This window comes from Puma concolor, chromosome A3 (genome assembly GCF_028749965.1).
Source record: "Puma concolor isolate L17-30 chromosome A3, mPumCon1.1.hap2, whole genome shotgun sequence".
Taxonomy (NCBI): domain Eukaryota; kingdom Metazoa; phylum Chordata; class Mammalia; order Carnivora; family Felidae; genus Puma; species Puma concolor.
The window spans coordinates 21758979-21776575 of NC_141669.1; the positions used below are offsets into that span (position 1 = coordinate 21758979).

Sequence of the window (17597 nt, forward strand, 5' to 3'; positions counted from 1 at the left end):
AGTCAGTCATTTGGCAACAGTTGTGACTGATGAACCCTGCCAGGCCCCCAGTGGAGACAGCCCAATATGCAGCCTGACCCTGAATTGTCTGAGAGCCTTAAGAATATGCCTCGTCACTGGGGCGCCTGGGTGCCTCAGTAGGTTGGGTATCTGGTTCTTGGTTTTGGCTCAGATCATGATCTCATGGTTCCTGAGTTTGAGCCCCGCATCAGGCTCTGTGCTGACAGTGTGGAGCCTGCTAGGGATTCTCTGTCTCTCTCTCTCTCTCTCTCAAAATAAATAAACTTAAAAAAAAATTTAAAAAAGGAGATGTCTCATCACCAAGTCTGATGTGGGCAGCTTAGCTGGCCCACAGGCATTCACAGGCTTTGGTGCCTCCTACAAAGAAATTAGATTCTCAGGGCCCCCGCTGTGTGGTCCCAGCAGTTGTCCCCCTCTCCCACACGACCCCCATGCTCCAGCCAGGACCCTCCCTGCCCTCCAATGGTGTTTCCTCATGAGGTTGCCCTGGCCTGGGCGATGTGGGCATCCTTCCCCCTCTGCCGCTCACCACCTCTGAGCCCTCGGCCTACAGAGATCTCTGCAAATGGGCCAGCTATCTGCCGCCCTCATTTGGTAGAGGGTCTGCTGCCTCGTGTACTGTCGCACCATCCTACTAAGTCTCTGCCCTGAATCCTAGCGAGGCCGGAACCCCCGGAGAGCCCCACCATGCCTTAGCTGCCCACAGCCTCGCACGGAGGTCGGCCTCAGTAACCTTCCGAGGACAATGGTCATAGAGGGCGGGGGTGATGAACCGGTTGGCTTGCATAGCATCGCTGGTTTATTAAGGCAAACATCTCTTCTGTCTTATCCCTCCTTTCCTCTTCTGTGCCGTCAGAGTCCCCACATCCAAGAAAGGCTATGGCCGCGAGTTATTTAGCAATGCTTAACATTGAACTTGTAAATGTTTTACCAAGCACATGCTTGTCACCAGCAGGGGACTGGTAGGGGTTGAGGGAGAAGACGACAAGAGCTTGGCATCTGAGCCTCTGACAGTAAAACCACCTCAGGTTAGCAAAACTAGGAGTTGAATTTTTCTCTGCCTGCTGCCTTAACTCTTAAAAGTTGTTGGGGCACCTGAGTGGCGCAGTCGGTTAAGTGTCCGACTTCAGCCAGGTCACGATCTCACGGTCCGTGGGTTCGAGCCCCGCGTCGGGCTCTGGGCTGATGGCTCAGAGCCTGGAGCCTGTTTCCGATTCTGTGTCTCCCTCTCTCTCTGCCCCTTGCCCGTTCATGCTCTGTCTCTCTCTGTCCCCCCCCAAAAAAATAAATAAAAAACGTTGAAAAAAAAAAAAAAAGTTGATGCCCCAAAGGCTCCCATCAGTGTCTCCTGTGACACTAACAGCCAGTGTCAACCCTCAGCCCACAAACCCATTCTACAGATGAGTAAACTGAGGTTCACACAAATGAAGTAAGTTGTTAGAGGTCAGCTTTGCCTGGATCCGAAGGGAAGGCTTTTTCCCTGCACCTGTCCCCACCCTCCGGGACCCTGGCCTCCCTCCCTCACTGGCCCATCTTTCTCTTTATCCAGTGATACTCTGAACATTGTGGCATCAGATCACCGGCCTTTCACCACGAAGCAGAAAGCTATGGGCAAGGAGGACTTCACCAAGATCCCGCACGGAGTGAGTGGTGTCCAGGACCGCATGAGCGTCATCTGGGAGAGAGGAGTGGTATGTTCCGGGGACCCCCCTCTGCGCAAGTCCTCGCAAGGGTTTTCACTCTTAGGAGAGCTATAGCCATGGCTCCTTGTTTCACTCAAAAACAAAACCAGAAAGTTTGTATTTTCACCCAACCAGAAAGGTAGTACAGCCTCGTATGGAAATTTGGAAAACACAGAAAAGTGTGAGGAAAAAAGATCCCCCTAATTCCATCCCGAGAAGTGAAAGTATTAATATTTTGGTCTCTTTCTTTCTAGTTCTGTGTATGTTCTGGATGTTATTGTAATAACGGGGTTCATCTTTTTTTTTTTCACATAACAGCGTATCTTGAGTGTCTTTCTGTATCAGTAAACATTCTTTAAAAGCATCTCTCTCTTTTTTTTTAATGTTTATTTATTTTTGAGAGAGAGCATGAGCAGGGGAGGGGCAGAGAGAGAAGGAGAGAGAGGATCCGAAGCAGGCTCTGCACTCACAGCACAGAGCCCACAGGGGGCTCAAACTCACGAACTTTGAGATCATGACCTGAACCAAAGTCGGATGTTCGACCCGCTGAGCCACCCAGGTGCCCTGATAGCATCTTTTTTTTTTTTAATTTTTTTTAACGTTTATTTATTTTTGAGACAGAGAGAGACAGAGCGTGAGCAGGGGAAGGGCAGAGAGAGAGGGAGACACAGAATCTGAAACAGGCTCCAGACTCTGAGCTGTCAGCACAGAGCCTGACGCGGGGCTCGAACTCACAGACCGTGAGATCATGACCTGAGCCGAAGTCGGACGTTTAACCGACTGAGCCACCCAGGTGCCCCGATAGCATCTTTTTAGTAGCTGAATAGTATTTCCTCCGGTGGAAGTAGCACATTTCAGTTAATCCTTCCCTGAGTTTGGAGCTTTTAGCTGTTCCGGAGTTTTGCACTTACAAATAATGCTGCAGAGAGCTTCTTTGTTCAGGAGTATATACATGTGAGCGTTTCTAATTATTTCCTTAGGACAGATTCCTAGAAGCAGATTTCTGGGCCAAAGGGAATGAACCTTTTTTAAGGCTCTTTACATGTTTTGGCCTGTTGCTTTTTGAGAAAAACAGGGACTAGGACTTCATTTGAATACCACCTGTTCTTCCCACGAAGAATAAATATTTTTGGTCCTGACCTATCACAGATTAGCTGCAGCAAATCCGAGCCTAAGGAGATTTGAAGTCCTCAAGAGTAAGCCAGCCGCTCAGAGAGGCCCACGAGTGGCTGTGGAATCCCCCTTGAAGGGAGTCCACGGTGCTCTCACTGGTGGGTGAGGCAGTAAGATGTTTTTCAAGAGCCCAGAAATCTGTGTCCCTTTGTGGACGAAGGAAGGCTCCCGACCCATCCCTAGTAGACACACGGGTAGAGCCGGTTGTACAAACAGGAGGTGGATTTCCACCAGGTGGGCGGCCTTTGGCGAAGAGCCCACTCACCACTGTTGCCGGAGGAAGGATTGAGGCGATGGCCGGGAACCCGGCCAGCAGGTTGGCTCAGCTGAGACGGTACTCACATCATCGTCCTTCTCGGCACCGTTGTCGTGACCAACTAAAAGACCGCAGGCCCTTGGGGCGCCTGGGTGGCGCAGTTGGTTAAGCGTCCGACTTCAGCCAGGTCACGATCTCGCGGTCCGTGAGTTCGAGCCCCGCGTCAGGCTCTGGGCTGATGGCTCAGAGCCTGGAGCCTGTTTCCGATTCTGTGTCTCCCTCTCTCTCTGCCCCTCCCCCATTCATGCTCTGTCTCTCTCTGTCCCAAAAAATAAATAAACGTTGAAAAAAAAAAAAAAAGACCGCAGGCCTGAGTCAAGGGTGGCCGTGGCTTTGAGGCATGCGCAGGGTTTGGGTGACGTGGCACTGTTGCAATGTTTCAGGTTGGAGGAAAGATGGACGAGAACCGTTTTGTGGCCGTTACCAGTTCCAACGCGGCGAAGATTCTCAACCTGTATCCCCGCAAGGGCCGCATCATCCCTGGGGCCGATGCCGACGTGGTGGTGTGGGATCCGGAAGCCACAAAGTAAAACCTGCTGCTAGTCGCCGGGGCTAGAGGGACTTGGGATTTTAAGGCGCTCGCAGTGCAAAACTCCACCAGCTTATCGTCTCTGCGCTGCATCTAGCGTAGCGAAGTGTGACCCTGTGGTGTGTTCGGTTCGACAAGTATTTGAGGGCCTGCCGTAGTCTGGGCACTAGGAATGCGGCAGTGAACAAGACAGGCTCAGACCGGCTGCAGGGTATCACCGTGCGCATAGCACCTTACGGTGATGCGGAGCGGCTTCACGTCAGTGATCTTGTTTGGTTTTCACGCGGCCCCAGGAAGCACTCATGCTGGCGTTCTTACTTCCATTTTCCTATCGAAGAAACGAAGACCCAGAGAGTAGAGGGGCTCCCCGCATCACATAGCTAACACGCCCTTGAACCAGACAGGTGTCCTGACGCTCCAGGCTCCTCTGCCAGCCCCCTGCTCCCCTCACTGAGGGTGTTGGGTACTCTGGAGTGCACAGAGCTTGACACCCACAGCATTAGCGCACGCGAGTTGAGTGAACGAATGAAGGGGGTTACCAGGCCACGGGCTACAGAGCCTGGTTTTTACTAAGAGATTTGGGCAGGGGAGATGGAAACCGCTCTTTCCGATTAAATTTCATTAATCGCTCAGCAGATTTTTGTTAAGTGCTAACTGGTGGCCAGGTACTTTTCTCGGTGTACAGGCTAGAAGTAAAGAAGATAAGCAAAAATTTAATGGAATTTTGAAAATAAAAAGTTGCATTGGAAAGAAGGTTCGCCTTCTTTGGTGCACCGCCACCCACCCCGAGGCTGGGATACCCACGCTGTCTTCTCCATTAGAGCATTCGAGAAGCCACGTTCTGCCTCCTGAAGCCTGGGGCTGGTCCCTGTTGCTGCAGAGGTGTGGGTGTTCATGATCACTGTTGGCAGAAAACTCGCTAGAGTTTGGCTCAGTTGATTCATTTCCTAGGGCTGCTCCGGCCCTACCACAGACTGGTGGCTTAGACGCACCAGAAACGTATGTTCCCCCAGTTCTGGAGGCTGGGAGTCCAAGATCAAGGTGTCAGCGGGTTTGGTGTCATCTGAGGCCTCTCTCCGTGGGTTGTAAATGGCTGTCTTATGCCTCCGTCCTCACCTGGTCTTTCCTCTATGGGTGTGCATGTCTGGGGTCCGAATTTCCTCCTCTTATAAAGACACCAGTCAGATTGGATTAGTGGATCATCCACTCGTATGATCTCATTTTGCTTTAATTAGCTCTCTAAAAGCCCTGTCTCTAAATGCAGGCACATTCAGAGGCTGGGGGTGAGGACTTCAGTATATACATTGGGGGGGGGGGGGGTGATGGGATTCGGTCTGCAGCAGACAGCTTTTGGGGACTATTATTATTTCTTGTCACTGAGCATCACCCCCTCCCACTGACCATCGATTCGTCCTGCTGAGCTGTGACATCATCACCTCTTCTCAGAGCTTTCTCTCCCACCCCTGCCTCTCCACCAGGACCATCTCAGCCAGCACCCAGGTGCAGGGAGGAGACTTCAACCTGTACGAGAACATGCGCTGCCACGGCGTACCGCTGGTCACCATCAGCCGGGGACGAGTCGTGTATGAGAACGGTGTCTTCATGTGCGCTGAGGGCACTGGCAAGTTCTATCCCCTGAGGTCCTTCCCAGACACTGTCTACAAGAAGCTGGTCCAGAGAGAAAAGGTAAGAGGAGGGAAGGGGAAGAAGGTGTATACGAAGAGGTTAAAGCCCCCCGTTGGGGAAATTCTATAACGACTGTTTTAAACCTCAAAGATGTTCTCATTCCATTTTCCCACTGAACCTTATCGCCTAGAATGGTCACTTTGGGGACAACCAAAATAGCAGAAAGGGAGTACCTATAACAGAGTAAAAATGTATTGGGAACAGTCCCTAAATCCCCCTAGAGCTAAGGAAATACTACAGGATGCTCGCAGATGTCCCCCACATCTAGTCTCTGGGAGGATTCTCACCAACCCTCAGATGGGACTCCCGGCTCGGCCTGGGTTACCATATTTGCCCTGGAGTTGTTCTTTCCCTGAAGCCTCCCCCTCCCTTGTGACCGGAGTGAGGTTGGTAGGATTTTCTGGGTCTGGATGCCCCCCAACCCTGATGTGATCAGGCCGAGTCTAGAATACTTCATATCCCAGGGGTCCTACCCAGCCCTTGGATTCCACAAGCACATTGGATGTTCCCTAAATCTTTGGGCTTCACCTCATCCCCAGGGGTTCCTGTCCTCTAAGTAGACACATTCACCCAAAAGAAGACTGCCTGTTGCCTCGTTGCTTAGGGATTGACTGCCCAGACTTATCTTCGAGAGCTGCCCTGGAGAACCTGGCCTGAGTTCTTGCTGACAACTCCGGGTGCTGGGGACTGCAGCCGTGGCCTCTGCGGGGACAGGAAGGGGTCCCAGAGCCTCGGAAAAGAACAGATCTAACACATTGACAGCTGAAAGCACGTGGTTCTCATCGTGGTTTCCCCTCCCCTTCCTCGGGCATAAAGCAATATTATTGTGACTTCAGAAGGCTCCTGTCCAGAAAGGGTGGGTGTTCTTCTGTCACGCCTGAGGGCCCAGGAGCCCCAGCCTCACTGGTCCAGCCGCACTCCTGCCTAGGCTCTGGGACACCATGGTTGTAATCATGGCACACTTAAGAGACATTGATCCTTTTTTTTTTTTTTTTTTTTTTTAATTTCCTTACCCAGCTTCTCTTGTTCTCTTGTTCTATTCCTTTTGCCATTCTAGTCCTCTGTACACAGCAGGTGCCTGCTATATGTTCTGAAGGTAGCAGCAGAGAAATTTTCTTGTAAACTGCCCAGTCTGGCCTTGTCAGTCAGCTGCTTGTCTGTGCCAGAGGTGAGACCCAGGAAAACGGTCTGTGTGTTTTTTAGCTGGAGGCCCTAAGTAGCAGCTGGTGGGGAGGCCTTTTCTGGCCCCTTCCGGGTGACCTCTCCACCCCCCACCCATATTGTGGTTGCTGTCCCAGACCAGCATCAACTTCTTACCGCTCCCAGGCCCCATGCTCTCCACTCATCATCAGCTCTGGCCTGTAGCAGGGACCAGAGCTATAAAGCACCTTGACTGGAAACAGACTCAGCTGCCATTATTACTGAGCTCTAGAAATCTGCTCAATAATATCTCCGGAATAGGCCTTTTAAGAGCTGCCTGTGGCTTGGCGCACTTTGCCACAAGACGGTCGCATGACCTCTCCTCTTCAGCCTAACTTTCTTAGCATCGCGATTCTCAAGTCCTTTATGCAAAAGCCAAGCTTCTTTGCCCAGTGCCTTGGACCTCTCCTCCTTGTTCCATTCTTGTTCCTTCCTTGAACCGCCCAAAGGCTTTCGGGAGCAGCCGCTTCAGCCTGTGTCCTTCCAGCTGTTCTCTGTCCACTGCTCAGGTGGCCTATGAGGCCCCAGCCCTAGAAGGAAAGCTCTACCAGGACGGGGGGTGGGGTGGGAGGAGGAGCGGGGGGCAGGTAGGCTTTCCTTCACTCTCCAGGCCTCTAACCAAGACTTCGCTTCACCCGGAGTGTGGTCCTCAGTAGAGCCCCTCTGTACAAGTTCATTCACAAAAACTACAGTATTCTTTCCTAAACTGTGGTCCAGCTCTCCTGGGCTGAGAGGGGTGTGGTGTGACGGGACAGAGGGAACGCCAGAGTCGGATAGTGCTGCTTTCCATTCCCCATCTTTGACTATCACATAGCATTTTAAGTGATCAGGCAAACGGGGAGTTCTGGGCTCCCGAAGGCACAAGAGCGAAACATGAGCATGTCTGTGACACCTGAGTTCCTCTCGATTCGCAGGCTCAGGGGCCTTTGAGGTACTGCCATTGCTCGGTTCCTTCCCAGTCTTGAAGTAACAGCACGTAAAACTGATACTTGAAAAGCAGTCATCTGGGGCGCCTGGGTGGCTTGGTCGGTTAAGCATCCGACTTCGGCTCGGGTCATGATCTCAAGGTCCGTGAGTTCGAGCCCCGCGTCGGGCTCTGTTCTGACAGCTCGGAGCCTGGAGCCTGTTTCAGATTCTGTGTCTCCCTCTCTCTCTGCCCCTCCCCTGTTCATGTTCTGTCTCTCTCTGTCTCAAAAATAAATAAACATAAAAAAATTTTTTTTTTTTTAAAAGAAAAGAAAAGCAGTCATCTAAAGCCTAAAAGTAAGCAGGCCATGTTAACACCAGAAGATCAATTCTGCCGGCTTTCCACACGTGAGGGCCCAGAGTTCTCAGAATGACTAAACACCCTTCTCTCCCAAAGGCCAACAAAGGAAGAAATCCAAAGCCAGATCTGCTGTGAGGGAGCAGACTTGGGTTCCCTGAAAAAAAAAAAAACAAAAACCCATGATTTCAGTTATCACCGCGTTCAATCCAAAAGCAAACTCAGGGTCTCTCAGGGTCTCTCAGGAGGCGAATGGTGCCATCTATCTCCAGAAAGCTCCTCAGATGTGAACCCGCAGCACAAGGCCTCAGCCAGCCTCTGGAGGGAGCGCTGGCAAGAGCAGTGAGAGTGATTCGTTCATACAGCACAATGTCTGACCGAGGGTGGCTGTCATTTTAAAAAGGAAACTGGAAAACAAGTGTCGGTTGGGATGGGGAGAAAGGGGAACCCTTGTTCGTGGCTGGAAGGAATGTCAAATGGTGCAGCCGCTTTGGAAAACAGTTTGGCACGTCCCCAAAAGTTAGATACTAGAGTTACCAGAGAAGCCAGCATTTCTCCTCTTGCGAAAATCCTCAAGGAAGTAAAAACAGGTGTCTACACAAAACCTCGTACACGTCCATAACAGCATCACTCATAGAGGCCGAGAAGTGGAAACACCTCCAATGTCCATCAACTGTTGAATGGATAAACATAATGAAGTATAGCCATTCAGTAAAATATTACTTGGCCCGAGAAGGAAATGGAGTCCTCATAGATGCTGCATTCAACACACGTGAACCTTAAGAGCATTATGCCAAGTGAAAGAATCTCGTCACAAAATACCACATAGTTTAAGATTCCATTTATGTGAAGTGTCTGTAATGTCCATAGACAGAAGATCCATTAGTGGTTAGTTAAGGCCAGGGGGTGGGGAACAGGAGTGACTGCAGACGGGTGTGGGATTGCTTTTTGGGGGCGATGAAAATGTTTGGGAATTAGACAGCGGTGGCCCAAAGTTGGGAATGCACTCAACACCACTGAATTGTGCACTTTCGAATGGCAAGTTTTATGGCATGTGAATTATATTTCAGTATGAAACAAAAAGAATGACGGTTCTGCGATCTTTCCAAAAAAAAAAAAAAAAGGCATTTGGTATTCAGGAAATTGGGTCAAAAGAGAGCGGAGAGAGTATTTCAAGCCCTTCTAAAAGGCAGCCTCATAAAAAAGTGAGATAGATCCCAATTCACAACACACCGCTCCCCTCGGGTCAGCCACCATGGAAGAGCCCCAGTTTCCAGGATTGGGATCATTTCAACCCAGAGTCTCTTTATCTAAAGCATTTATTACAGCGACAACGTAAGGGTCCCAAGAAAAAGCCAGTTCTATTAAAGTAAAGGAGCACTTGTATGCAGAAAAAGAAAACTACCAAAAAGTCTCATTTTCCAAAAATCGTCAGTGACCAGTCCCTAAAGAGCGTGGGTCTCAGGGAAGAAATCCTCTCTGGGAGGGTGTGGTATACAGCCAGTAACGAAGGGGCTGGCAGCGGCTGTCACCTGCCAAGGTCACAAACTCCGTTTTCACTCAGCTGGTGTTTCCACCTTTCACCACTGGGACCCCAGCTTCCCAAGCCAGGATGCTAACGTGCAGCCTGGTAGAGGCCAAAACAGTTCAGACCAGGCTTGACATTCTGAGGGCTGAGCTAAACCCTAGGTCTGTTGTTGGAGAATATAAAGGAATACGGAGGCTGAAGATCCTTCAAGAAATCCCCCATTGTCTGTTGTTGCAACAAGGTTTTCAGGAAGCAGCAAGGAGGTGGAGGTTATGCCCCGGACGAGTGCCTGGCATGTAGATCATCCACGCTGCTCCTTCAGACTTTCTGAGCACACCCCAACTCACTTTGTCCTCACAGCAGCATGAATAAGCACACGGAAATGACCTCTGCCCTAATTACAGCTCCCGGTGCTTTCACATCACTTGCCATGTGCCAGAGCAGTTCGAAGAGCTGTATGTGTATTAATTCATTTGATCCCCTAACAATTCTATATGTAGTACTAATAGGCACTACGGGCAGCCCATTTTTACCAATAAGGAAACAGGCACAGAGATTAGGTGACTTGCATAAGGTCGCAGAGCTGCGATTGGAACCCAGGCTGTCTAGATACCAAACATAGGCTCTTAACTTTGCTGCCTTTGTGAGTACAAAAGTGACTGACATGGCCACTGGGGATTCTCCTCTCCAAATCGGCTGTATTTGGTTTCTCTCCCCACAAAGTTGTCAGATCACAGTAAAAGGCATGGCCTCTTGGAAGCCTGGCGTGGGCTTACATTGCTCCGCGGGGGGATAACATTGCTCCGTGGCTGGGGAATACCCCAGAAATCCACCTGCCGCCTTGGAAAGGATTCCACCAATGTTGAGGGGGAGCCAGCGGGGGCCCCTCTATGCAAGGGCGCCCGCACACATGTACACACGTGCACACACTGGGAGGTAAAAGACTCCACTCCTGAGCTCAAGACGTAAGAAACTTTTGTCGCAGGCAGTCATTTGGGTCCTGAGAAGAGTGGCAGCATCCAGCCTCCTGCCGGCCATCGAGGAGGCTCTGGTGGAGATGGCATCTGGGCTCTGATGGTGTCTGGGCTCTGATGATGTGCTCTTTTCCCATTTCCTCCTTCTCCATCCTTCGCTAGACCTTAAAGGTTAGAGGAGTGGACCGTACTCCCTACCTGGGGGACGTAGCTATCGTTGTGCATCCCGGGAAAAAAGAGATGGGAACGCCACTCGCAGACACTCCTACTCGGCCTGTTACCCGACACGGGGGCATGAGGGACCTTCACGAGTCCAGCTTCAGCCTCTCTGGTAAGAGCAAGGGCCGCTCCGGCTGGGATGCGTGGCTCTACCTCAGCGGGGTGGCCGGAGGACAGGCCCACCCTGGCAGCGGGACTTCTGTGGCTTTTTCTCTTTGTCTTCTCCCTCCCCCCACCACCCCATCCCACGTCTGCAGATGGGTGTTGGGTCCCACATAGAGACACAAAATATCAGGAGGGGCGGGAGGGCTCTTCGGGTCCCTGGGCACGAGTCATTCCAAGAGGCCGTGGCTTGTCTGCTGCTCGCCCCGCAGTTTCTAAGTTCAGAAAATTCTTCCCTTGAAACATCTTCGGGGCCCTGCACACAGTGGGTGCCCCAGGGGTGATCAGAGCTCTGAAGGGTTAACCCTCTCTGCTACGTGGGACTGTACCCCAATGCAGTCTCCCTGTCCCCATCCCTGCTCCTTGCCAGCCTCTAAAAAGGTATTTCCCTGTTCCCTTTCCTCCCCCGCCTCAGCCCCGTGTTTGTCCCTCTGGCACCTTCTTTTTTGTCAGCAATTGTAGTATATGTAATACCACATATAATATATGGGGGGCGGGGTTGTTCTGGGACTTTACTGTCAATAACTCACATCCCAGGTGCTCTGCAGTAGCGAAAGGTGGGGATCGTTGCCACAAAAATGGTAGCCCTCCGTGAAGAATGAGCACGGTAAGGTGGCCTGGTCCTCCAGGCCGCTTTGATGGACACTGGGACCCCACCCCCGACCCCAGCTTGAAAGGGGCAGGACGGGGTCTCCTTGAACACGCTGAGCGGCCTTCAGAGTCGGACCGGGTGGAGGCCTGGCATCACTCTGCAAGGGCCACACCGGGACCCAAACGGTGAGAGGACCAAGATCCAGATCCTTCCACACAGGGTGTGGCGTTTACTGTTATGATAGGGAAGGCCGAGGGAGGGGGCTGCCCGCCGAGCTTCCTGTGTGTCCCCCTATGTGCTGGGGGCAGAAGACACGTGGTTCCTGTTTAGAGGTTTTGAGGACTTTGTGGTCTGTGAGGAGGGGTCCTCTCCACCACTCTCTCCATCCTCAGAGGTGATCTCAGTGCCAAGATAACTATCCCCCTGCCCCCGCCCTGAAGGCCACTGCCAGTCCCACCAGGGACAAGACACGTGTGCTGGGAGTCGGGAGGGAGTCCGTGGTGCCGAGTGTCGTGGTCAGGCGCTGCCATCCCAGGAGGTGTAGGCTCCCACGGCTGCCTGGGCACGGCCCTTCCTGCAGCGGCCAGGCCCACGAGAAGCCACAAGGCCCTCGGAGCGGCCAGTGGCTTCGGCGCTCAGGTCTCGGGGCAGGCCTCTCTCCAACTGGGCAAATATCCTTCCACCCCAGTCTCCTCTCTCCTGGGCAGGCTGGGCTGAAGAATGTCCCGCTCGCTCCCTAGGGCACCAAGCCACTTTCTGAGTCTTGGGATTTCAAGATGCTGGGCCTTTGGGGTGTGGTTCTTTGATTTTTCCGGAACAACGGAGGGCCCAGCCATCTCCCTGTCTTACTCACTGAGGCTTGTATACAAAGGCCCACGTGCTGACGGGCTGACTGACGGTCCGTGTGCCTGACAAGAGACCACATGTCCAGGTTTGGGAGCAGCGAAGGTAGCAGAGTAGCAGTTCATCGGAGAGGCCCTCGATCAGAAAGACCTGGGTTCAAATCCAGGCTCTGCCACCTACCTACCCGCTGCGTAACACTGGGCAAGTCACTTAACTTCCCTGAGCCTCGTTTTCCTCACCTGTAAAACCGGATGGGGTTGTGAGGGTTCAGACAGATCGTCCCCACAGAGGGCTGAACGGCCTCCGCCGGGGAATGGTGGCCGTGCAGTCATAACCCAGGCAAGAGCAGCCGAGCTCACCCCCTGCTTCCTTCTCTGCAGGTTCTCAAATCGATGACCATGTTCCAAAGCGAGCTTCGGCTCGGATCCTCGCTCCCCCCGGAGGCAGGTCAAGCGGCATTTGGTAAAGGCACTGACCAGCCCCCCGCGTGAGGACGCACCACTGCCACCAGCCCGCACACCCTCCGGCCGCAGCTGCAGGGGGGCGGGAGAGGCTGGGCTGGGCAGTACACCACCTGAGGGGGCCACGGGACCCGGGGAGCCCTCCCCATGTCTGACACGCGATTCACTGTGCTTCGAGCCAACCCTAACAGGCACTTTGAGATGTGTCCCTCCTGCTGCAGTCCTTTCCTGCCTTGGCCTCGGCAGGCTTTGGGGGGCCCGGGAAACCCACACTATGCACAGAGCCCAAGGCATAGAGCCCGGCCCAGCCCCTCCTCTTACACCCGCCTCCATGTGCTGGCTTTGGGAAAGCCCAGACTTTAGTGCCCTGCCCCCTGGCTGACCCGCCAGCTGTCCGGAGCACTTTAGCAGATGTGTGTTAGAGGAAAAGGACCCCCTCCCCCTGAGGAGGCCCCGCGGTCGCTTTTCCCAAGTCAGACAGGTGTTGGCTTCCCGGCCGTGCCCAGGGGGTCCCGTTTTTTCCTGACTCCACGCTGGCCCCTGTGTGGGTGTGGTTGGGGCGCCCCGCACCCTCCGCCAGCTTCTTCCTCCCCCCCCCCTCCACCCCACCCTCTGGGAGTCACAGGCCCGGAGGGGCTAGCTGGGTGGGGCACGGGGCTGGTGCCAGGCGCGTGTACATGATTTTGTTTTGCACGTTTGGTTTGCGCAGTGGTTTGGTTTGACTTGTTTGTGCATCCTGTGAAAAATAACGGTGCTTCGTGTCACTAGCATAGCATAGAAACAGGAGTAGATGTGGACCTTAAGAGATGCTGCACTCGACACCAACCAGACAGCCTAGGGCACAGACGAGGAGGGGGCGGTGAGGGGTTGGACTCACAGGCCCTTCTTCTCCCAACCTGGGGCCTTCCAGGCTGCCGAGGCCTTGTCCCAGGCCCTCCTCCCGTCCCCTCCCCTCTTGGTATAGTTCCCTACAGTCTGAGAGGGTGCCCCGGGGACCGTCGGGGAGCGGAGTCACCTTTCCCATCTCTGGCTCTGGTCACTCCCAGCCCTGACACCCCCACACCCCCAGCCAGCTTCCTGTAACCTCCCCCTGCTGGACGGAGGCCCGGCCGCTCTTCCTGTGTGATTGGCAAGAGGCCTCGTGCCTGCTAAGAGAGGGGGAGCGGGACCAGGGAGGGAGGGGGCTGGAGGCCAGGCCAGCGGGACGGGGCTGGAGAACCCACATTGCTGCACAGGTGCCGTGGAGCCTCGTGGTCAGCACCTCACCTTCACCTGCCCGTGGCCTCCCTCTCCTCCCACCTCCAGCCGAGCCCTCCCTGCCTCGGAAGCGCCGGGAGGTCTCCATGGAGACGCTAGAGGCCGGGTGATCTCCATCCACCCTGAGCGAGCTGGGAAGCAGCCCAGCCACCTGCCCTTCTTAAGCTTTGCCTTCCCCTCGGGGAAGTGATTTCACGTTCCACATCGCTTTGCGCACCCCAGGCTTGTTCCAGGACTCGGGCCAGCGGTCCTACCCTGCACGTTTCTTTCGTGCTTTACGTGCCGTCAAAGCACTTGCATCTACGAGCGCTCGCTTGCTCCTCGCAACGGCAGAGCGTGTACTGTGGTCCCCATTTCGCAGATGAGACCCAGAAGGTTTAGGCCTTCTGACCCCAGAAGTGTCCAGGACCACCCCTAAGGGCGTGGCTGCCTCCCCCCGCTGTGGAAAGGAGGAGGGGTGACGTCCCTTGTAGATGCCACCCGAGAATTCAACCACCCGGAAGACTGACTCCCTTGGTAGGCGTTCTGCTTTGTTTTGCACAGATAGCTAGATTTTCCTTGTAGACAAACTAACGCGTGTTCACTGCTCGAGCCAGGACTAGATCCGTGTTGGCGGCTTGCCGTGTGGTTTGCGCTGCCCCCACGCCCTCATTTCTCCCTTCAAGCTCATCTTCCTCACTCACTCAGGGGCTGAGAGGACAGAGACGGCACCCCAGGGAGCAGAGGGAGCAAAGGCACCCACGGGGACGGGAGGTAGGGATCTGGGCCTGGGAAACTGTGACCCTGATCCCTCGCTACAGTGCACATCACCATCTTTATCCCTTCCAGCCCTTTGCTGGGTCGCGGGCCTTGGGAAGATGCCAAAGAGCCGAGCAGTGGTGGTGGCCAGCGGGCAGAGTGTCCCTGCTTGGGCCAGGAAAGCTTTACCTTCTCTGAGTGCCTCTGCCTGAGAGATGCATGGTCTGTGGCTCTAGGAGACCACGTCTTGGAGTGGTCCACCGCAGGCCTTCCGCTTCATCTACCCTCCCCACCCCCACCCCCGATCTTTCATAGACCCCACCCTCGCCCGGGAGCTTCTAGAGGAAGATCAGGAGGCTCAGGGGACCACATGAATGGTCCGCTTCCGCCACCCGCTCCTTGCCCCTGTGCAGAGCTCCAGCCGGCTCCATCGGCAGCCCCGCTGCCCCTGGTTGGAATGAAAAGGGTCTCTGGTTGCACTGAATGCAGCTCTCAAACTGGTCTTGTACTTGCTGAATAAATACTGTTGTTCTTGCCTTAGCTGCTCTCTAGGTTTGTGGGAATAAGTTACCAGAAAATTGTGCTACTGTGTGTGCGTGTGCGTGTGCGTGTGTGTAGTGCTAGGAGTCCACAGTAGGTCTCTGTCAAGCCGATGCCGCTATGAGGGCTTTTCCGATACTGACCCAGAAACCACAGAACCACGCGAAAACCCAAACCACCCTCTCCAGCTGCCCGGGCGGCAGGCACAGCCTGGGGTCAGGATGGAGCCTCCAGCACCCAAGTGACTTCTCACTCCTCTGTAAACGTCATGGTGCTAAGATCGTGTCAACCCCAAGATGACACATGGTCCTGTGCTTTGGCCACCTGTTTGAGGCAAAAACAAAACAGCCCGACACATTGTGTTCTGGTGCAGGTTTGTATTAAACTGTAGCTACTTCTCACCTGGTCTCAGTTGTGTTTCTTCAAAGAAGAGGGACTTTGACAGGGGACCTCTTCCACAGTGGCAGGGGCGAGGCTTCGGTTGCTAAGAAAATTCAGCTCTGGTTTTTCACTCGTGTCGGGTGGCAGGTGGCAGCTCGCTGAGAGGTGGGAGCCTCAGTGCCCGGCACTCGGGGCTCTGTCCTCTTCCTGGTGGGGACAAAAGCAAGGCTTTGGATGCCAGATTCCCAGGACAAGGTTGCTGGGTTAACTGAAACAGCCGTAATTGGGAGAAAGCATTACATACAAAAGGAGGTGGGGGAAACTAGGCTTCCCCCACCTATCCTTTGTTGCCTGTTTTCTTGGCTACCATTTTGGAAACCCATAGACCCCCCCCCCCCCTTACACAATGGAACTCTTGGCTAATGGAGCTGTGACCTCATAAAATCACATGACAGAGCTGTCCAAAGGCCAGTGTGTCTTTCTTTTTTTTTTAATGTTTATTTATTTTTGAGGAAGAGAGAGAGAGACAGAGCGTGAGCAGGGGAGAGGCAGAGAGGGAGACACAGAATCGGAAGCGGGCTCCAGGCTCTGAGCTGTCAGCACAGAGTCCGACGCGGGGCTCGAACTCAGACTATGAGATCATGACCTGAGCGAAAGTCAGATGCTTAACTGACTCAGGCGCCCCGGCCAGTGTGTCTTTGAAGGAACTTCAGACTGCTCCCTGGTTCTCCAGAACCCCACCTTTTGGGTTGGTCTACTATACCCTCTAACCCCTGCCACCTGCATCACCTCCACCGTCTCTCTAGATCTCAGCCAGATGTTGGAAGGGATTACCAGATCAAACTCGTCCACACTACAGGGTGAAATTGTTTCCAGTACTACGGGGTCACTTGTAGTTTTTTCTTAGCCCCCAAAGACAAAACCCTAGTGGCAAAGGAACTTTCCCACTTCTCACCAAATAAACAACCCTGCCAACAAGGCCAGAACCGAAAGAAATCCCCGGGGTGCTGCGTTGGGACCAAGCACTCGGCTGTAATGAAGTGAGCTGTATGCACAAACTGGTGGGGTTTCTGAGCCAGATGGAAACACTGTTACCTGGCTTGCAAAGGATGCCGAGTCCCTGGGATGGTACTGGGCCAAAGTGTCTATTACCCTGATTTCCCATCACGTGGGAGCGCACCAGAATTTGACTAGCGGCCAAAAATCTTTTGTGTTTGGATGAAAAGCATGCCACATGTTCAGCAGGCCATGTGCATGGTATTGGATGGTGTATGGAGAAAAAAATAAAAGCTACCCAGGAAGACACGGCATGCCTTTGTGTGTATGCAGTTGCCGGAAAATAAAACACCACAGACTTTAAAATAAAGCCATCTAATAAGATGAGGGTTTTAGTGCTTTCTCACTAAAACAGTAAAGGATCTAACATTTGGTTGGTACTTGACGCTGTCTTACAATGAAAGCTGATTTCTTCACTTTCTTCCCCTGGTATATTTCCAAAGTACACATTTATACCTATAGGGAATCTTGTCCTGGTTTTCCCGGGACAGTTCCGGGTTAAGTCTATCGCTCCAGGGTAATTAGTGGTGCCACCTTTCATATATGTCGTGCTTTGGGCACTAACTTATTTGGCCACCTCATGCATACCTATATATTCATTAGGCTATGAAGATGCCTGATCAGGAGTTAAAATTCATTCCATCGCTGAAAGGTGAAGGGCAGGGCATCGTGGGAGGTGGGGAAAATGGGTCCTTCTGCTGTGAGTGGGGACAAGGGTGTCCTGTGACAAGCCCCGAGTCTTCACAGCTCTGCCATGGGTACAGCAGAATGGGGAAGGTCTGGGGGCGCTTCCCTAAGCTTTTCAGTTTAGTGTATAGACTTATTATTCCATTAAAAATTATAAGGGGGCGCCTGAGTAGCTCAGTCGGTTAAGCGCCCGACTTCAGCTCAGGTCACGATCTCGCGGTCCGCGAGTTCGAGCCCCGCGTCGGGCTCTGGGCTGATGGCTCAGAGCCTGGAGCCTGTTTCCAATTC

At 53.3% G+C, this 17597-nt stretch overlaps 1 protein-coding gene across 2 annotated transcripts in view; it reads left to right on the plus strand.

The window, feature by feature from the left end:
* Nucleotides 1-15586, plus strand: part of DPYSL5 (dihydropyrimidinase like 5) — a 103605-nt gene extending 88019 nt beyond the window's left edge. For both annotated transcript variants that reach the window (XM_086700198.1, XM_086700197.1), the window contains 5 exons: nucleotides 1571-1712; nucleotides 3576-3718; nucleotides 5200-5407; nucleotides 10536-10704; nucleotides 12570-15586. In XM_086700198.1, coding sequence (XP_086556324.1) covers nucleotides 1571-1712; nucleotides 3576-3718; nucleotides 5200-5407; nucleotides 10536-10704; nucleotides 12570-12655 — 748 coding nt within the window. In that variant the 3' untranslated portion in view covers nucleotides 12656-15586. The remainder of the gene's footprint in view (nucleotides 1-1570; nucleotides 1713-3575; nucleotides 3719-5199; nucleotides 5408-10535; nucleotides 10705-12569) is intronic.
* Nucleotides 15587-17597: the final 2011 nt, after the last annotated feature.